The sequence below is a fragment of the Ovis canadensis genome, chromosome 1 (assembly GCF_042477335.2).
Source record: "Ovis canadensis isolate MfBH-ARS-UI-01 breed Bighorn chromosome 1, ARS-UI_OviCan_v2, whole genome shotgun sequence".
In the NCBI taxonomy this organism is placed as follows: domain Eukaryota; kingdom Metazoa; phylum Chordata; class Mammalia; order Artiodactyla; family Bovidae; genus Ovis; species Ovis canadensis.
The window spans coordinates 232008075-232030138 of NC_091245.1; the positions used below are offsets into that span (position 1 = coordinate 232008075).

At 38.5% G+C, this 22064-nt stretch overlaps 2 protein-coding genes across 3 annotated transcripts in view; one reads left to right on the plus strand and one right to left on the minus strand.

The window, feature by feature from the left end:
* Positions 1–22064, minus strand: part of GFM1 (G elongation factor mitochondrial 1) — a 51344-nt gene that overhangs the window by 13051 nt on the left and 16229 nt on the right. Inside the window, exons 7-13 of the mRNA XM_069561478.1 lie at positions 18273–18427; positions 17645–17729; positions 14936–15073; positions 13298–13399; positions 11934–11990; positions 9313–9450; positions 8154–8236 (exon numbers count right to left, since the gene is read on the minus strand). Coding sequence (XP_069417579.1) covers positions 8154–8236; positions 9313–9450; positions 11934–11990; positions 13298–13399; positions 14936–15073; positions 17645–17729; positions 18273–18427 — 758 coding nt within the window. The remainder of the gene's footprint in view (positions 1–8153; positions 8237–9312; positions 9451–11933; positions 11991–13297; positions 13400–14935; positions 15074–17644; positions 17730–18272; positions 18428–22064) is intronic.
* LXN (latexin) lies at positions 31–21862 on the plus strand. 2 transcript variants are annotated; one of them, XR_011250867.1, is made up of 7 exons: positions 94–881; positions 2154–2216; positions 3509–3686; positions 3988–4124; positions 7449–7511; positions 12925–13131; positions 21526–21862. XR_011250867.1 is itself a non-coding variant. In XM_069561704.1 (6 exons), the coding sequence occupies exons 1-6, from the start codon at positions 753–755 to the stop codon at positions 7879–7881; spliced, it is 669 nt and encodes a 222-aa protein (XP_069417805.1). In that variant the 5' UTR covers positions 31–752; the 3' UTR covers positions 7882–8124. The 2 variants fall into 2 exon arrangements, 1 of the variants encoding a protein (XP_069417805.1); XM_069561704.1 differs by lacking the exons at positions 12925–13131; positions 21526–21862 and adding an exon at positions 7783–8124 and having other exon boundaries at positions 31–881.

Genomic DNA, 22064 nt, shown 5'->3' on the forward strand with positions numbered 1-22064 from the left:
CTCCAATGCATGAAAGTGAAAAGTGAAAGTGAAGTCGCTCAGTCGTGTCCGACTCCTAGCGACCCCACGGACTGCAGCCTACCAGGCTCCTCCGCCCATGGGATTTGTCAGGCAAGAGTACTGGAGTGGGGTGCCATTGCTTGCAGTCTTTCAAACCCTGATTTGTGCAGAACTGAGTAAGTTTGTTCCTGGAAAGGAGAGAGAAAAGTATGAATCACAATGACTCACTACCAGGAGCTCCTCTGGACTTTGCCCCGAGCCTGACACTGGATGGTGGATAAAGAAGTTGCTCCAGTCTGCGAGTGAAGCAACCAGACTGTTTTCACGGAGAGGAAACGTGAAGCCCCAGAAGCGACGCTGCAGTAAGGCGAAAGCCAAAAAGACCCGCCCCACGCTTCTGTTAAGGTTAATAAAAGGAAGGATGTAGTCCCGGACAACCCACCCCACCGCCCCGATTCCCTTCCTATCCTCACTTAAAGGAGGAGGGGGCTCGCAGTGCAGGAACCGGAGAGCAATTGCAGGCGGCAGCTGGGCGGGGCTCCACAAGGGGCCCTGGCAGGAGCCAGCTCCCAGGCAGCTGCTTTCAAAATCTGAAGGAGGGAAGGAAGAAGAGAGAGCGGGAAGGAGCTGGTGACCCCGCCCCAGCCCACGCCCAGGCCCAAGAGGGCGGGAGGACTTTTCCGGCTGGGGTACCCAGCAGCAGGCAGGACGGGGACGCGGACGCTCGCAAGCCCAGCCAACACTCAGCAAGAATGGAAATCCCTCCGACCCACTACCCGGCCGCCAGGGCGGCCTCGGTGGTAGAGAGCTGCATCAACTACCAGCAGGGGACTCCCCACAAGGTGTTTCTGGTGCAGACAGTCAAACAAGCCAGCCTGGAGGTGAGTCAGGCAGAGGGCGGTGGGGCACAGGCGAGCGTTCCCTCCATTCCCTCCGCTCCCTGCTTGTCTGCTCCCAACTCCCCCAGACACCATGCCTGTTTCGGGTCTCACTGCTGCCGTCTCTCTAAAGAAGCTGGTGTTTCTGGCATTTCTCTAGTCTCTGGGGGCAGCCCCGGGGCTGTTTATTGTTTTCACAGGGACACACACACTGATAGTTTTTATGGGCACTATTATAAGGAAATGGATAAATGTTCTCAGTTTGGGGCGACTTCTCCCCTTTCCCCAAGTGAAACCTACAAGAACCATTTTCAAAAGTTTCTTAAAACTGGTACCATGTTTCTCATCTACTGCTCCAATCTGGACCAACAAAAGCTCTGGTCTTGATTCTTCATTGCCTAAATTTTAAGACCAATTGTTCATTTGGCCAAAACGAAGGGTAAACAAACAAACAAACAAAAAACAACAGAAACTGACAAAACGGAGTCAGAGTGAAGGAATTGTGGGCTGAAGCTTCACTTCAACCACCCAAACACTACTGCTACTGACTGCTGTGAGTGATGGGCTCTCTGGCTAAGGGGTTAAATTAAGTGCTATGCTTAAGAGCTTAGCAAGCACTAAGCTTGTTTCCATTTTACTGAAATCTAATGGATCTGACAGAAGTTTAACTGCTAACAGTCTGTAAGAGCTAACAGGGAGTACATATTTCAAAACCACACCAGGTAACATAATTAGGTATAAACTTTGAATTGTATCTTGATTCAAAAGTGAAGTACCCAAATGTTTGTCTTACTGTTATAAAGTTCATTAAAGTCTCATTCTGCAGGTCCACTAATACACAAGGAAAAGCAGTACTTAACATCTCTAATCACTTTGCAGTAATCTGCCTCAAAATGGAATTCTGTTTGGAGGCTTTATGAAAAATCTTTTCAAGGGGTATCCTATTTGTCATCTTTAGAATTAAAAATGTTAAAATTTCTTCTGTGGAACTCAGGGTCACGGATCCAGATGTCAGCATTCTATGATGATTGAAAGTGAATTATAACTGATTATATATGCTTTTATCCCATTCTTGTTCTCATCCAAAATAACCCTGCTTAGATGTCACACACGGTGACATGCCTTGCTCAAGGTCTAAGGCTTTAGTCATTTACCTCCAAAAGTCAGCTTACTCCAGCCCCATCAAAAGAGAATGGATTGCTCTAACAATATAAAGACCTTTTGTTGTTGTTGTTATATATTTCTTGTTATAAAAACACATTTTCTTAATTTTAGGATATTCCAGGAAGAGGACATAAATACCGCCTTAAATTTTCTGTGGAAGAAATTATCCAAAAAGTAAGTGAAATATCCTTTATTATGAAATAAAATTTGATTCCTAACATTCCAGGTCACCTCTGCTGATCAAATCATAGGATTGATTTGTTTTGTTTTTTTGAAAAAAAGTTGTGAAATTCCTGCCTCAAAAAAAAAAAAAAGATCACCATACAAGGGTTTTACTTCTTGTGTATTCTGAGATACACTTAGTATTTCTATTGAGCTATTTAGAAGAGGCTCTAGATACTTCAATACGAATAAATTTCCTTTGAAAATGTTATATATGCATAGGTCCGTGTGAATTTATGCCTAATATGAAGAAGTGAAATAATTAACTCTCTAATCATCATTTAGGTATTTTGTATTTGTTTCATTCTGTTTCTTTTATTTAAAGAAAGCAAGTGCTTTTGGTTATTTATGAGCAACAGAAAGGCCAACTGATACCACTGTGTTCAGATTAGAATCCTTCAGTAAAGGGGCAGGGACAATTTTAAAAATTACACACCTATCAAATTATTAACAAGACAAACTTAAAAGGAAGGAACTGCCACTTGTACCATAACCATCTTGAAATTTTAAAAAGCTTGCCCATTTGTTAAGCATAAGTAAGAGATACAGGCTAACATAGAGAGATCCACTAAAAGGCATCTGAGCTGCTAGACGAATATTCATCTTTATAAAGCAGAACCAATGCTACAATTTTCTCATTGTACATCTGGATACAGATTGAAGAATCTGAGTTTGAGAAAATTTTTGTTATTTCAAGAGGAGAGAAGAATAGAATGACTTAATAAAGTCAGACTAAAATCTGCCTTAGAAATGGACTTCTCATTACTACTGAAATACATTCAAAGTTTTCAACGAATTTACAAGATTATGAGACTTTATAAGTTATAAACTAAGTTACCTATTTTAGCTACCTCTAAGAAAATTGACTTCCCTAGTGGCTCAGATGGTAAAGTGTCTGCCTACAATGCAGGAGACCTGGGTTTGATCCCTGGGTTGGGAAGATCCCCTGGAGAAGGAAATGGCAACCCACTCTAGTACTCTTGCTTGGAAAATCCCATTGACGGAGGAGCCTGGTAGGCTACAGTCCACAGGGTCGCAAAGAGTTGGACACAACTGAGCGAGTTCACTTCAAGAAAATTACTGGGCAACCATAAATTAGATACCTCTGAAATAGGCACATTGAAGTCCAGTCTGAAGTAATACCATAAGGGGGACAATGCTTTAAAGGTTCTATCTCAAAGAATAATAATTAATAATGGATGTCCATCTACATGTAAAGATCTTTTGCAAAATATTTCAAATAGGAAGTTACAGTGAACTGCACAGCTGAAGTACTGTACCCTCCAACGGGACAAAATACTGCACCAGAAGTCAACTTCACATTTGAAGGAGAAATTGGAAAAAACCCAGATGAAGAAGATAATACATTTTATGAAAGACTCAAATCCATGAAGGAACCACTAGAAGCACAAAATATTCCAGGTATATAAATATATAGCAGAGGAAAATATTTTTTCAATTTTAAAAACAGTATCAATTTACCTGTGCTCAAAATTGTTAAGATGTTTGCATTATGCTGGAAATAAACTGACTTCCACAAAAATATTCATTACTAATCTAATCTAACAACAAAAAAAGGCCTTAGGACTTTATAGACATAGCTTAATTACTTTCTGCACACATTTGAAGAAATGTAAGAAATGACTTAGAATTTACATTTTAAAAGGTTAATACCCTCTATGTAAAATAATTCCATTTGTCATATAAATATTTCCTTCACCAGACAGTTTTGGAAATGTACCTCCAGAAATGAAGCCAGTTCGACATTTAGCCTGGGTTGCCAGTGGTTATATAATATGGCAAAATTCTACTGAAAATACATGGTATAAAATGGCAAAAATTCAAACTGTCAAGCAAGTGGTAAGTAATTTCTATAAAATACACTCTAAATAGGTTCACTTTTTATAAAAGATGTCCTAATTCATGATGGGATAAATAGTGCCCCTTTAGCCATTTTGTATTTAAAGTAGTGAACTCAGTATTTGAAGGAGAGGTCAGTTATCAAGGCTGGAGAAGGTGAAGCTGAAGTTTCAGGAGTGAAGTCTTCAGTTATAATTTGGCAATGGTTTTTGTGTACAGCTTAATACAGATCATTTCCGTAGGCAGCCTAAGTTTTGTGTTCTGATCACTATCATCATAAGATACTGAAACTACTCTGCTTTTTTCCTCTCCTCAAATGTTAGTGCCAGAGCTAGATACAGGGTTGACATTTTCCCCACCTGGATCCGCCAAAATAAAATATTAGCATCTCAGTCTCTGTGAAACTTGCTGCACACAACTGTCTTTGATAACCATTCAGTCATAACTGCCCGCCTCCTATCTTGTTTGTTGCTAGCATGTACTTTAAGTCTGATAGAACTACTCCAAACTGCCTCTTTCTAGACCTTAAAGAGATTAAAACAAATTGAGTTTAGCTTTATTAAGAGGTTTAAAAGAAAAAAAAAAGTCAACTAGTAGTATTTAATGGAATGCAAGAAAAAGATTCTGTAAGAGAAAAGCAGTGTCCACTGGCTTATCTCAGTTTGTTGATAACAAACTGCAAGAAAGCTGGAGCACCTTTACTCCACAAACTTTTGCAACTACTTATCAGAAACTTTTGGGCTAGATCACACATAAGTAACCTTCCTGATCTTTCAGTTCAGTTCAGTTCAGTCGCTCAATCGTGTCCAATTCTTTGTGTCCCCATGAATTGGCAGCACGCCAGGCCTCCTGTCCATCACCAACTCCTGGAGTTTACTCAAACGCACGTCCATTGAGTCAGTGATGCCATCCAGCCATCTCATCCTCTACCGTCCCCTTCTCCTCCTGCCCCCAGTCCCTCCCAGCATCAGGGTCTTTTCCAATGAGTCAACTCTTCGCATGAGGTGGCCAAAGTACTGGAGTTTCAGCTTTAGCACCATTCCTTCCAATGAACAACCAGGACTGATCTCCTTTAGGATGGACTGGTTGGATCTCCTTGCAGTCCAAGGGACTCTCAAGAGTCTTCCCCAACACCACAGTTCAAGAGCATCAATTCTTTGGCGTTCAGCCTTCTTCACAGTCCAACTCTCACATCCATACATGACCACTGGAAAAACCATAGCCTTGACTAGTCGGACCTTTGTAGGCGAAGTAATGTCTTTGGTTTTTAATATGCTATCTAGGTTGGTCATAACTTTCCTTCCAAGGAGTAAGGTTCTTTTAATTTCATGGCTGCAATCACCATCTGCAGTGATTTTGGAGCCCCCCAAAATAAAGTCTGACACTGTTTCCCCATCTATTCCCATGAAGTGATGGGACCAGATGCCATGATCTTCGTTTTCTGAATGTTGAGCTTTAAGCCAACTTTTCCACTCTCCTCTTTCACTTTCATCAAGAGGCTCTTTGGTTCCTCTTCACTTTCTGCCATAAGGGTGGTGTCATCTGCACATCTGAGGTTATTGATATTTCTCCCGGCAATCTTGATTCCAGCTTGTGTTTCTTCCAGCCCAGCATTTCTCATGATGTACTCTGCATATAAGTTAAATAAGCAGGGTGACGATATACAGCCTTGACGTACTCCTTTTCCGGTTTGGAACCAGTCACTTGTTCCATGTCCAGTTCTAACTGTTGCTTCCTGACCTGCATATAGGTTTCTCAAGAGGCAAGTGAGGTGGTCTCGTATTCCCATCTCTTTCAGAATTTTCCAGTTTATTGTGATCCACACAGTCAAAGGCTTTGGCATAGTCAATAAAGCAGAAATAGATGTTTTTCTGGAACTCCTTTGCTTTTTCCATGATCCAGTGGATGTTGGCAATTTGATCTCTGGTTCCTCTGCCTTTTCTAAAACCAGCTTGAACATCTGGAAGTTCACGGTTCACATACTGCTGAAGACTGGCTTGGAGAATTTTGAGCATTACTTTACTAGCATGTGAGATGAGTGCAATTGTGTGGTAGTTTGAGCATTCTTTGGCATTGCCTTTCTTTGGGATTGGAATGAAAACTGACCTTTTCCCATCCTGTAGCCACTGCTGAGTTTTCCAAATTTGCTGGCATATTGAGTGGAGCTCTTTCACAGCATCATCTTTTAGGAGTTGAAATAGCTCAACTGGAATTCCATCACCTCCACTAGCTTTGTTTGTAGTAATGCTTCCTAAGGCCCACTTGACTTCACCATCCAGGATGTCTGGCTCTAGATGAGTGATCACACCATCGTGATTATCTTGGTTGTGAAGGTCTTTTTTGTGCAGTTCTTCTGTGTATTCTTGCCACCTCTTCTTAATATCTTTTGCTTCCGTTAGGTCCATACCATTTCTGTCCTTTATTGAGCCTATCTTACCTTATCCTTAAAGGACCTTCTTTGTTGATATAGTCAATAGGGATTGTTTCAAGAGACTATATAGTGAGAATACTTTTATTCAATCCTAGGGCAATCTTTATAATTACTGTTAACCAAAGGAGCCACAGGATTTTTCAGTGCCTCATTATAAGCGTTTAAGAGCCTTATTTAAGTACAGCAAATTTCTGATGATCAAGGTTTGAAACTATGTAGATAATGATATTTCTGTGTAGTTGATGGTATACTTTAGATGCCCAAAGCAGTAGACAGCATAGATCAAAGCTTTAGTTACAAAATCAAATATTACATTTTATTATTTTCAGTTTTTAAAAGAGAATTTCTATTATAAAATTGGTTTTCTTTAGTGTAAACACTCATTTCAGCTGTTTATCCCTTAAACAGCAATGCAAATATTAAGGAATCTTAAATGACAAATTATAGACTGAAATGTTCTAAAATGTTCAAATTATAGACTATAATGTTATGAGTTCCACGACTCAGAAACTAAAAACAGAAAGGGTAAATGATTTATACAGTAAGGAATGAAAAAAAAAAAAAACTATTTTAAAACATAGTTTGAAAGAAATCTTATTTGTAAGAGAATAGTTTTTCTGCCAGGTCAAATAAATTATGACATTCAATTTGTAATTTTTTTTGGCTGTGCTGTGTGGCACGTAGAATCTTAGTTCCCTGACCAGGACTTGAACCCATGCCCCTGCAGTGGATGTCCTAAATACTGTACTGCCAGGGAATTCCACAACATTCAATTTTTTATTTTACTTAATTATTATCATCATCTACTAATGAAAACTGATTTTTAAAATTAAAATATACTTTTTACCAATGATACTAAGTTTAAAATGCCAGGTTTTTATTTTTTATTATAGCAAAGAAATGATGACTTCATCGAGTTAGACTACACTATTCTTCTTCATGACATTGCATCTCAGGTATAGTATCATTTACCATTATTTAATGTCACTTTGGAAATTGAGACTCACTTTGTAGCCTCAGTGTATGCCTTGTTAATTTTGACTCTAAATCAGAATTCATGTAAATTCAAATAGGCACCAGACTGAAGTATATTACCACTTGTAGCAATTTAACTTGTCTTATGCTATCTTTATGAGGACTGTTTTGTCTCCAACAGAACATAAGTCCAACTGTTTTCCTAAATGTTTTTGTTAACTTTATCACAGCATTAGTTTCTTTTACTTGCAGGAGATTATTCCTTGGCAAATGCAAGTTCTCTGGCATCCACAATATGGTACTAAAGTAAAACATAATAGTCGTCTGCCAAAGGAAGCACAATTGGAATAAACGAAGACCATAACATTGGATTAAGTGTAAACATGCTTGTTAACGATGACCTGTATACCAGTCTTCATTGATATCTAGCTTAAGGGGTTAGACAAATCCCAGAAGTGTCATTATCTATAAATGGCCTGATTACAGTACAGAACTATATTGCTTCCATAATAAAGAGCATCACAGTGTAAAAGTGTCTTATCAACAGTAACAGTGCCGTGATACCCCTAATAAAACCTTTTAATTCCAGCCTCATAGCTTGTTTCACCGTGTTGGATACTTACGGAACAGGGGCTGTAATGGTCTCTCTGAAAGCAACTTTTGGCTTTCCTGTGATACAAGGACATCCATATTCTCTTTCCATTCGCTAAAAAGAACAAGAGAGATCTTTTTTGATATATTTAAATTAAAAAATAATAAACTAAAAGAAGAAAAATCCTAAGAGTCTTAATTACCTTAGAAGGATTCATTTAAAAGTGAAAATGTTAGTCACTCAGTCATGTCCGACTCTTTGTGACCCCACAGACTGTAGCCCATCAGGCTCCTCTGTCCATGGGATTCTCCAGGCAAGAATACTGGAGTGGGCTGCCATTCCCTTCTTCAGGGAATTTTCCCAACCCAGGGATCAAACCCGGGGGTTTCCTGCATTGCAGGCAGATGCTTTACCATCTGAGACACCAGAGGAGGTTATGATGAGCAAATAATAAATCTAAAACCACTTAAGTACCTTATGAGGATAAATACATTACAAACTTTTATAGATTTTATATGAACAAATTCTAATTTAGACTGATTAACTTACACTTACCTCTGGTTAATCTACTAAAACTTTACCTCTGCTCCATTTTATTACATATTCATTGGAATGGTATATGGATCTATTGTCAGAATTTTCTACTATCTCAACTTCAGAGATACAATCACAACCAGAATTTTTAATCATAAGTCAGATATATTAAATAAGTCATATATATTTTGATCTCATTCATATACACATAAGACCTTTCCTAGGAAAGTAGGGTCTCCCATCTACCCATTTGTTTATCTACATTATATTGATCTTCAAGTACTGACTTGAGAAAACAGGTAAGAAATGGCCTGGAGAGTGAGTACTGGTGGGCTGACTTTCTCAGCAGGTTTCTCCCTGAGGTTGTCCCCCTAAGGCTGAGACCTTAGGGATATACTTGACCCAAAGAACCATGACCTAGGTATGGATGGATGGTCTGACTGCAATCTTTTACAAATAAAAAGCTTTAGAGATCAAAAGTAATTAATTAGTAACAGATAGTAGAAGATGCAGTGTACCACATCTGGATAAAAAACCAGAGTGAAGATTGAAGAACCACTATTAGTTTACGACCATTAGACTGAGAATTCTTGACTTTTACACTCTTAAAACACAGACATAAATGAAGTGACTTTAACTTCTTTGTTATTCACTACCTGAGCATAGATTTCCAGGTGTAATTCTCCCATTCCAGATACAATTGTCTCTTTGCTCTCAGTGTCAAAGTGGACTTTAAATGTGGGATCTTCTCTTGTAAACCTGCCAATACCTTTTGAAAATTTTTCCAGATCATTCTTAAAAAAAAAAAAACACCACACATTATACATTGTACTAAGCATGATAAGCAATGAAACTGTTAGAATCTGATTGAATGAAATCAAATACATGGGCAGTTAAATAAAAATGATCTACCATTTAAGTTCTTCATGCTATTTTAATATATGAACTTGGAAACCACACAAGAGAGCAAGGAACAGCTAACTTACACAATTTTCTTTTCACACCAAGATTCAAGAGTCTAAGACTTAACTATGCCCTTTCCTATTGACAAAATCTCTCCATTTGTAGAAAACTCCCCATAAAACAGAAAGTAGAATCTGTGTTAGAGTTTAGAAATCCTAAACCAAAGGATTGTTTCAGGCTGTAATCAACTGTAACTGTGTTAGAGTTTAGAAATCCTAAATCAAAGAAATCAGCATGGTCACCAAGACTCTAGGTTAAATGCACACTGAGACATCTCCATTTCCAAATAATCTACCTGGATGTAGTGTGATGTACCTCTATCCTCCTTAGATGTTAATTCCTTATGTGGTAAGCAGAATGGTGTTCTTCTTTAAAGGCATGCCCCATTCCCCCCAAATCTGTGACTGTTACCTGATAAAAGGGAGTCTGTGGATGTGATTAAAGGTACAGACTCTTCAGATGGGGAGATTATCATGAATAATCTGGACAGGTCCAATGTAATTGCATGAGACTTTAAAAATGGAAGAGGAATGAAGAAGGGGAGTTGAGAGATAAGCGGGAAATAACAGGAGATATCTGAAGCATGAGAGGGGCTCATTTCACTGTTGCTGGCACTGAAGACAGGACAAAGGGGGCTACGAGCAGCCTCTAGAAGCTAGGAATGGCCCTCAGATGACAGCAGGGAAATCTCAGGTCCCCCAGCAAGCAGCTGAATTCTGCCAACAATCTAAGCAAGCAAGGAACCAAACTGTCCCCCAGAGCCTCCAAGAAAGGAACACAATCTTGCCAATACTTGATTTTATCCCATTAAGAACTGTGAATTGTCCTATACAACTGTAAAATAATACATTTGTACTGTTTTTAAGCCACTAAGTTTTTGCTAATTTCTTATGGCAGCAATAGAAAATTAACAAGCCCTGAATCACCAGTGTTAACAGCCACATACATAGCTAAAGAGGTGTTAATGTGTTTTGTTTATGTTATCTGGAATTCTAACCACAAGGCTGCAAGGTAGAATTATCCCCATTTTACAGGTGAGGAAGCTAGGTACAGAGAAGTCTAGTGACTTGCTCAAGGCCACCCAGCTAACTAGGAGTGAATCTTAAGTTAGTCTACCTCCAAAGTCTTTTCCCTTTTCTCCACTACTGAGATTCAGGGTTTTATGCAGGGTTTCATTATTTGATTTGTATTAACTCCAGCAAGCAGACAACCCTGAGACACCAAAAAGCTTTTTGAATATTGATCCATTTGGTTTCCATCCATTATTGTGAACTATCAACAGTAAAATGTCTATATAAACTCTGAATTTAGGAATAAAGAATAATATTTTTAACTTCTAGTCCTTTGTCTTCCAAAGGGAAAAGCAACCAATTTGGCAAAGAACTTTGAACAAACTGGCCTATCACTGTGGTAAGATGTAAGGTTCGACTTGCTTCAAATTTCTGAGATGGAGTGACTGAACGTTTCTTGCCACCTCGACATTCTCTTTTCTGTAATTTGAGAAGGAAAATCTCAAATGAAGATGAAGCAGTAGCCGTTAATATATCCATAAGACAATAAATCAGAACATGTTCTATAATGATAGTACCTAGATGACAAGAGATCATAAAATGTTCACTCAATGCATAAATGAATTAATTTCAATATAGCGCATTAACATGACAGTTATGAATATAACTAAGAACTAAACAATTATGGTTCAGGATCAGGACTAATTTCAGTGACAAGTTATGCAAACACAGAACCTATTCAAGCAATTCTGGCTGAAAAGCTAAATGACATGAAATACAATCATAAAACTGTTATATCTGAAAGTGAGTCAAAACAGTCTTATCTGCAGGCCTTCCATGTTATAATCAGACATTTACTGCATAACTACCATAGATGTGGAGATGTACTATAATCCATGGGGCAATTACTTGATGCAATTTTCTATTGTTCTTTACAGTGAGGTTTTTCTGCAATTTAGGACAAATGCCCCAGTTTCCTCTTTTCTATCTCTTATGATCTGCATCTAGGAAGTGACTTACACTTACCATTCTGGAGCCAATGATATACCTTTACTACAGTAAGAATTATAAAGCACAGTCTCATGAATACATTAAAACCATCAACTTCTTCAAATATGCTGAGGAGTACTTACTAATAATAGACTGGTAAATTTTAAAAGATGATTTGAATACCAGAAAAGGACACAGAATCCATAAGAATCCATGCTTATAGTCATCACAAGACACCATATGCATTGTGGAGACAGGTGAAAATGAGCTCAAGGTTTTACTGTGATTTACTACATGCTAAATCAAACTCCTACCTTGTTAGATGGCTTCATTGCTATTGAAATGACAGGATCGGGAACATGAATTGACTCCTAAAATATTTTTAAAAGAACAGACAAGAATTCAAATACAGTACTGTATATGTCAGAGATGGATTAATTTTAATGTTCTTTACAGCAGAAAAAAACTATAGTCAACATCTTTAAGGCAGACAAAATATATCTTGCTCTATTTTCATTAAATGATGAATATATTAATATATAAATAAAGGTTATACTGCAATCATTGATAAGAGAAGCAGAGAAAGGGACTAGATTCTTCATACATACAATATCTCATTTAACTAGTCACAACTCTGAGAGGCAGATGGATTTTATTATCCCCATTTTACAAATAAAATAATTAAAGGGTTGGCAAGAAAAATGAATAACTTGGTCAAAGGCCAGCCGTAGCACAGGGCAGAAGTAAGGCTCTGACCAAGGTCTATTTGCTTCAAAGCTCGAGCACTTCCCACAACCTCCAGTCCCTTCATATTGCTAATGACAAGTTTAGAGAAAGTCTCATCAATAATACTTATTAAAAAGTCCACTTATTGAAACTGATTTTTGTAGTGTACTAACTCCACATGTAAAACCACAGACATCGGAGAATATTAAACAAAAAAGCTAAATTATAAAATGTAGAATTCATCATATGATATAGGAGCTATTACAGAGATCATCTGTTAGGGCTGGACGAGTTCTTATATGTAAACAACCTACTGTAAGCTCCTATCCCCTTTGTACTCATATTCTTCCTTTACTGAATTCAGGAGAGGAAGCACCCTATGAACACATGGTCATACTGTAGAAGAGCCACCCTCCTGTGGGGGCAAAAAGGGGGCGGGAGTGAAGGGGACTGAAAGGTAGGAAGTGCCCTGAGCATACTCTCCTAGTTGCATCCTGCCTGCAGAGCACAGTTCTGGTCTGTCATGCAATTCCCCTGAGTCCAGCCTAAATGTTACAGTCTGCTCTTATGGTTCTCTAGGAGACTGAGGGAGGCATCCTCTCTCCAGCTGTGAGTTACTAAGGAAGGAGCACTTGGCTGGGACCAGCCTGATGATGGTGACGGCAACCAGGGATGCACCCACAATGGGGAGGAATCACAGCCACACAGTCCAGGTTACCTAGTGGAGATTTTCCCTCCATGCTAAACCTTGGAGGATGGTGGAATGATTTTACTAAGAAAAATCAGGTAAGTTAGCTAACACGGGACACTTGTTCAGTTGACATTAAAAGAGCCACAGCCAATCTACACTTGATGCCTGTGGCACTCAATGAAAACTTCTGTTTTTCTCAAGTACCAAAATATACATTTTTGAAATGCAAGTGATAAACAGCTTTGAAGTTAAATGACTTACCATCGAAAGGCCGCTATTATCTTTGTTTGTGAATGTGTCTCCACTGGCACAGTCAATGCCAAACAATGCACAGATGTCTCCAGCAAACACTTCCTCAACATCCTAAAGAAAGAAATAATACAGAATGATACTTGCAAGTAATTCAAATCTGTATATAATCACTAAAAAGTAATTGCACAATAAACACACTGTGCACAAACAAACATGCCAGAATCTCACCATGAATTCCACAAAGAATTAGACAGAATCAATGCAATACCAACAATCAACCATGGTGAGATACACCTTCAACAGGGCTCTTATTTAAACCACATCTCAACTGGCAAGATTCTACTGTAAATGGAAACTCAGAACACAGCATCTTTACTTGGAGGATCTGCAGTACCAACAGAACACAGAGCCTCATGGTTCTAAAGTTATTCCTATAGAATTAAAAAGTATGTAGTACTATATGTGCTGCCATTGTCTAACAAGGAAACGTGTATGACAAAGGCATACACGGAAAACTTGCAAAGGAAGTTTTGAAAACAAAGGCAGGAGATGTAAGCAGTTAAGAAAACAGGAAATCTAAGAATAAAGCACTGGGGCCTCTAAACTTCCTAGTCTTTGTCCTTCTAAATTAACAGTTCATTCATAACAGCTGTGGCTGTGAATGAGCAAGTGTGTGTGTCTTGCTTTAATGGTTACACAGCTATAGGGATCCTTCTGGCCCATGAAACAGCTGTGACAATCACTAATCCCTCTAGCCTGCCCCCTGCTGCCTATTTCAAAAACAACGATGTCTAATTTTGAAAGACTGTCTATTTATTTTCCAGGAGATACAACAGTTATGGATGCCAAAAATGTCCACCATAAGATTTTGCTTAGACTAATAAATTTCTCTAGGAATAACGGAGCTGAACTGGGAAAAGGTGCAAGGAGAAGACAATCTCCTGTACTTGGTATTCCTGCCAACACTTAACCCTGTGGACCACAGAAGGCTAGGACAGGTTCAGAGCCAATTCAAAAAGTCAAATCATAAGCCAAAGTTTATCTCCCAGACTAGGCCTTCAGAGGTTTTTAATCTTTAAATCAACTCTAGCACCAATAAAGCCCTTCTAGGGGGCTGATTCTATTTCCATATTTCAGGAAGTAAATCCACTGAGCAATATGGGAAGTTAATGCAAATTTATTATTCTCATTTACTTTTGAGAACCACAGTTCCACTGAACTAAAAACCTATTATACTCTTTCCAAGGTTAGCTCTTGAGGAAAGTGCTGTCCCTTCTCCCTAACCCTGGCCACTGAGGCAAGACAGCTAACTCACAAATGGTGGTATAAAATGTGTTCTTGCTGCTAAGTTGCTTCAGTCGTGTCCGACTCTGTGCAACCCCATAGATGGCAGCCCACCAGGCTCTGCCATCCCTGGGGTTCTCCAGGCAAGAGCACTGGAGTGGGTTGCCATTTAATATGTGCTAATTTAGCCTACACCAAAGTGCTACATGAGAAATGTAGCCCACCTAACTAAAAAGGAAGAAGCTAGGGAAACACATTCAACTAGAGGTGGTTTTCTTGTGGAGCTCAGGATACCAAAAAAGCAGACCTATTTCAACTGCATGAGAGAAATTTCTGATTGTACAACAAAGCACAGGTACTCGCCTCCATCATGTCGGCATGCATGCGGACCAGTCGCTGAACACGCACTTTCTTTCTCGTCCTTGTATTATAGATGTTATCACCTTTCTTCAACTCTCCTTGATAATTGCGAACGTAAGTTAACTGGCCAAATCGACCCGCCTAGAAGTCAAGATTAGGTAAGGACAGAAAGAGTAAAAAAGAAACACAGGAATCAAAAATAAGAGGAAAATTTCATAATCACCTTCAAATACTTGCTCTCAGTTTTAGTAGTACAACTTACATATATATGTTTCAGCTTATTGTCATAAACTACTTTGATGCTAGTTTTGAATAAAGTTAAATGGTTCTTGTTCTTTCTGATATCAAAATCCAAGACACTACTTTTGTTTCCTCTGAAAAAAGTTATTAGAAAAAGTTTTAAAATTATATAATAAGGCAGTTATTTCATAAGTTCAGTTTAATACAGTAAGATATAAAAATAAGGTAATATTATATTAGAAAGACAACAAAAATATCATTAGAAATGAAAGACTACATGTTAGAAAAACTGATAAGCTATGCAAATATGAATTCTGTAAAGTAATTGAATATAAAATGAATAATCAGGATCATTTCCTCCTGAATATTAACACTCAATGTTAGGTAAATATTTAAAAGTTGCCAGTTCTTCCATATTAATATTTAGGTTTAACACAATAGCAATAAAATTCCAAAGAGGACTTTTAAAATATATTATTAGTGACTTTTAATATTTAGAAGAAAAGCTAAAAACAGAAAATAACTCTGATGTAAGAACATGTTAAATACTTCAAAATATTAAAAGTCATAGCTCTTATAGAATAAATATCTAAAATGTTTCATTCATTAGTCAACAGATAAAAAAGGAGACATGACAATCAATGAAAAAATTTGACACTGTTCAAAAACTGGTAACTGTACAAATGTTCTTCTATTTTGAGACAGACGAAATACACTTAGATCCTAATACTGCATTCAGCAAAACAAAGTCCAATAGGATTAACAATGAAAAAAACAAAAAAACCCACAAGAAAGCAGAAGAGATAAAAGTAAGTATTTATAGAATATAATCAAAGAGGAAGATTGAGAAAATGACAAAAGACAAAGATTGATGTATTTGACTATGTAAATTTTAAACTAATTGTTTTTTTAAAATTTTATTAGAGAAAGATTCATATAAGTAAAACACTTTGACTAATTTTTAAAAGGGAAAAACAAAAAAATAAAGAGGGAATTACAAAAGAAGACAGAGAACTGCATAATGATTATATGGAAAAATGTTTTCTATTATTAAGAATTAAGGCAAGATATGGGGAAAAGATTGGGGGGAGGGACGGTTAAGGAAATGGACATATACACACTGCTACATTTAAAATGGATAACCAATAAAGACCTACTGTTTAGCACAGGGAACTCTGCTCTATGTTATGTGGCAGCCTGGATGGGAGGGGAGTTTGGGGAAGAATGGACACATGAATATGTATGGCTGAGTCTCTTCCCTGTTCACCTGAAACTAAAAATATGAAAGCAATCTGGCAAGATATACCATTAAACATTCAAAATATTTTATATCTTTTACTCAAGAAACACATTCTGGGTATCCTAAGAAAAATATTCCTAGGACTTCCCTGATGGCACAGCGGATGGGAGTTGGCCTGCCAATGCAGGAGACATGGGTTTCATCCCTAGTCCAGGAAGACTCCACACGCCGTGGAGCAACTCAGCCCGTGCGCTGCAACCACTGACGGTGTGCCTAGAGCCCGTGCTCCGCAGCGAGAGAAGCCGCTGCAATGAGAAGCCCAAGCACTGCAACAGAGAGTAGCCCCTGCTCACCCTGACTAGAGACAGCTTGCACACAGCCCACAAAAACCCAGCGCAGCCAAAGACGCCTAATAGACAAACACTGTCACTGCAATGTTATTTCTACTTTTAACTTAGAATTACTTTTCCTGGATTTAGAACAAAAATCATACTGTAAAAATTTAAAAATAAAAACTAGGAAAAAGCACACCCCCAGTATAATTCCATCTCAGAAATAACCACCCTCGAACACTTTCGACTTATCTACTTTTTTCCTCCTTAAAATATTATACACAGAAGCAACACCACAACAAAAAGCACACCCAGTCCCCAAATCTTGGTTCCTAATACCATTCACAATTAAAAGGAACCAGGACTCTTAGACAAACAGCTGATTCTCGGGCTGGGGCAGGGAATATACAACATAAGCCTGGAAGGTAAGGAAGTGCTCAAAGAAGCAAAATACTGGGGAATGTCTAAGGGACACAAAAGCCGCCTGAAAGAGCACCAACAGCGAAACTGCTCAATCTGGCAGTAAAATAAATAACATAGTACTGGATTTTAACTCAAAGTATGAAACAAATATACATAAGTCCAGACTGATAAAAACAAATGACTGAATAAATAAATATGGGGGAGAAAGGACAACTCTCCCTTTCAGAAGAATCCCACGAAACTCACAGAGACACTGTCCCCTCATGGAGGAAGAAAGTAATTCCCCACCCCTTAAGTGTGGGCTGTGCATAGAAACCTTCTAGAGTCAGTATGAACAGGATGGCGGACAAAGTAACTTTACAGTGGAGGAATCTGTAACTAAATCTTTCCTAAGAGTCACTTTATAATAGGAATAAAAGCCTAAAAGAAAAGAAAAATTCTATATACATCAGTTAAATACATTAGAAAGCAACTTACCTCCAGTTTAAAAGCCAGGCCAACAAATGGATGGGAACTGTCTCTTTTGGGATTCATTAAGATTTTGGTTTTCTCTTGGGAGTCACTTAAAATAAAAGACATACATTTGTGAGATGCAACATTTGATATTTCTTTCATATCAGTTTGTTTCATCAGAATATTACCTGAGAAAAAGCACACTTGCACTGAACATTTCTGAGCTTATTCTTAAGCGAAATTTCACTGAATGGGATCAACAAGAATAACTTCTGGCTAATAATGCACAGAGTAGAATAATAAACACAAAATGAGCCTCAGAAAAAAATAATAAAAGCTTAAAAAATTTTTGTTTCTTAAATAACATAAAAAAAAATTGGTTCCAAATGAGAAAATTTTCTAATGATGTAAATCTTGATAATGAAACAAACCATATTCTAACTTACAAACAGAATATGATACCGGAAGGTATAATAAATATTTTTCTTTATGCCAAAATTGTTACCCAACAAAAATAAAGATTGGTTTTTATAAATTATTGGAAAAAACCCACAAATGCAACATAATTTCTAAAACCATTCTTAAATTCCTTTCCAGTGCACAGATGTTAAACTCTCTGTGCATAGACTAGAAATCAATTTCCAAGACTTACTCCTGATTAAGAATAGCATAATTCTGGACTTCAGATGGATTTGGGAGGTATTCTAAAACAGCATCTAAAAGAGGCTGAACTCCTTTGTTTTTCAAGGCACTTCCCAAAAAGACAGGAGTAAATGACCTGTTCAGAGTAGCTCTTCGAATGGCAAGCTACAAAAGAAAAAAAATAATAATAATAATTAGTTCATCTGAAAGTTACATTTTGTGTTTCAGATCAATTATAAAGCAACCAGTGAATGAAATAAATTGATACTCTTTGGAGTACTGGCTTTAGTGGAGACTGGAATGGGGTTCTCTACAACTTAAGGTCAAAATATGCCCCGCCCCAAAATTGAAAGAAAAAGGCTATTTAACTTTCAACACTGTAACTGCTTTCAACCCTTAGAATGTCACTAACTTTCAATTTGGAGAAAAAACTATATAGGACAGTGTAAATGGTATGTTAAAAACTGTGTAAAATAGAGGAAAAGGCAATATATATGCAAACAGAACAAAACAAAAATCTGTGGAAAGAAACACTAGAAACTATTAACTGGCAACCTGGTTTAGGAATGGGGCCCAGAGTGGCTCAGACAGAAAAGAATCTGCCTGCAATGCGGGAGACCTGGGTTTGATCCCTGGTTGGGAAGATTCCCTGGAGGGCATGGCAATCCACTCCAGTATTCTTGCCTGGAGAATCCCCATGGACAGAGGAGCTTGGCAGGGTTCATGGGGTCATAAAGAGTTGGATACGACTGCGCAGCTAAGCACAGTACAGAGCGCCGGGCAGATGAGAGCCAGGTAAGGGACTTCTGTGTACCTTTATATAGTTTTTAAATGTTTAAACCATATGAAAGTATCATCTATTAAAAAAAACAATTAACCAATTTTTCTTTTTTTAAAGGATTAAACATACAGGAAGCCAAACCAGTGCAAGTTGCTCATAAATTAAGGGTCCTGATAGTAACAGGCTGCAAATAACGACCTCCTGGTCCTGTACCAACCTCTTGTGCAAGCACCATCCATGTGCCCCAGCCTTGCTCCTCAGGGGCTACTAGGTACAGGCCTCAGAGGGGGCCGTAGAGCTTTAGCTCTGGCGGCTGGAAGAGGCCAAGAGCAGTCTGCGCTGTGGCCACAACCCACCAGTTGTTGGTGCAGCAGAAATATGGAGCAGCATAGTTACTTCTCAGTCCTCAGGAAAAATAGAAACCTAGATATTCCACAAAGCTAAAAGCAACACATTTATAACCACAATTTCTAAACATCACAATGAAAACTAGGATAACAACTGAGCACAATAAAAGGAGTATAAAAAGCAGAAAATAGGAGTGTTAAGAAAGCAATTACTATTTGAAACTCGCTTAAAAACTTGCTTTTTCTAGGAACCAGAAATGGCTTGGTCACTAACCACTGAGGCTACCTTAGGCCACAAAGTCACATTTTTGACTTTCCAACCCTCCCTTATATGCACAAGCAGGAACGAATGAATCTTACCACACCTTCTTTACTTCCACTGAACAGAGAAACACGAGTGTGGTTGATAAATAGAAAAAAGGAGAAATTAAAGCTAAACCTATACCAGCCTAACGAAAGGTATGTTCTTACCCCAAATTTCCCTTACTTTGTAAGAATCACATTCACACTTGAAAACTGTTGCCTTCCCACTGTCCCTAATATATCCAACGATAACACAGAAACTAAAGTATACTGCACCCTGGAAGAAAGCAGGAAACACAGCAGGACTGAGAGCACTCTCGCTGAAAGCCCCCTGCAAGGCTGGCCCCTGGCTGGCTTCTGGGAGTCTGGGTATCGGGATTCCCAGCATTCCAGAGCTGGTAAGACTGGTTCACTGTGCCTATACTGCTGCAAAAACAGTGGGATGTACGCTAAATACCTGCTTTCCTTCTGGAAGTCTGGAAATTGGTATGTGCTAGGCAGGGTGTGTCTATGTGAGTATGTGCGTCGTTCAGTCACACCTGACTCTGTGACCCCATGGATCATAGCTGGCCAGGCTCCTCTGTCCATGGAATTCTCCAGACAAAAATACTGGAGTGGGTAGCCATTCCCTTCTCCAGGGGGATCTTCCCAACCCAGGGATTGATCCTAGCTCTCCTGCATTGCAGTTTAATAATTTACCATCTAACCTACCAGGGAAGCCTTATGTGACCAGCCTCCAGTGAAACCTTGGGCACTGAGTCTCTAATGACCTTTTCTGGTAGACATTTCACAGGTACAGTCACAACTTGCTGCTTGAGGACACAGGCATGCACGGCAAAACTCCACCTGAGAGAGTGCCTGGAAGCTTACACCTGGTTTTTTCTGGACGTTACCTCACAGGCCTTTTCCCTTTGCTGATTCTGCTTTGTACTCTTTCACTGTAATGCACCAGAGCCATGAGTGTGACTAGGTGCTGAGTCCTGACTCCCAGTGAATCACAGAATCTGGAGTGGTCTTGGGGACTCCTGACACATTCCTTTTAATAGATCAAGACCTCTCTTTGTTGGTTCTTAGGATACACTGCTTGACCTTATTTAAGGCCCAGACCTATACTTTCCTATACGGAGTTCTTTAGTCATTAGAGAGCTGAGGTGATAAGGCCTTTGTGAATGGTACAGAACTCAAGCTGAGATATGTTAGTAAGCATGTCAGCTTCAACAGGGTTCTTTCCTTGTGCACCTGATCTATAAACTCCCTGAGTGTACTGTATTACATACATTGTCTGTTTATCTTATCTCTGCTAAGTGCATGAAGTGGTTTGGCAAAATAAGTGTCAGTCTTTTTTTATTATGATAATGTAAACATCACAAAATTGACTATTTTAACCATTAAGTGTACAGTTCGGCAGCATTCACATTGCTCTCACCACTATCTGTCTCCAAAACTTTTCATCACCCCAAATTGAAACTCTGGATCCATTAAACTTCCCATTCTCCCCTCCCCCAGCCCCTGGTAACCACTGTCCTACTAAGAACTTGACTCTTCTGGCTATCCCACAGAAGTGTAATCATACACTATTTGTCCTATTATGTTTGGCTTATTCCACTTAACATGATATCCTTAAGAGTTACCCATATTCTAGCATGTATTAGAATCTGGTTCCTTTTTAAAGCTGAATAATACCCCACTGTATGAACACGCCAATGTTATTTGTCCTTCATTCACTGATTGGCACTGAGTTGTTTCCAACTCTGAGCTACTGTGAATCATGCTGCTATCAACACTGGTGTGCAAATATCTGATCCCTGCTTTCAATTCTCTTGTGTATATAGAAATGGAATTGCTGGACCGTATGGAAGTTCTTGGATATGAATCTGAGCAAACTCTGGGAGACAGTGGAGGACATAGGAGCCTGGCGTGCTACAGTCCATGGGATTGCAAAGAATCGGACACAACTTAGCAACTGAATGAAACAACATGGTAGTTCTGGGTTTAATTTTTTTTTTTTGAGAAATCACCATACTGTTTTCCACAGAAGAAGCATCATTTTACATTCCCACCAGCAATGCACAAGGATTTCAATTTCTCTAAATCCTCATCAACACTTGTTACTTTGCTTTTTAAGTAAGTCGTCCTAATGAATAAAGTGGTATCTCATTGTGGTTTTGATTTGCTTCCCCAATGACTAGTGATGTTGAGCATCTTATCATGTGCTTATTGAGTCATTTGTTCTCTTTTATGGAGAACTATTTAAAAACTGAATACCAGTCTTAGGCAGGTGATTTTCTCTTCATTTTAAAGAGCTGAACAATCAAGTAAAGAAATCTATATGGCCTTTTAAATAGTCAACAGTGTACATTTCTAGTTTATC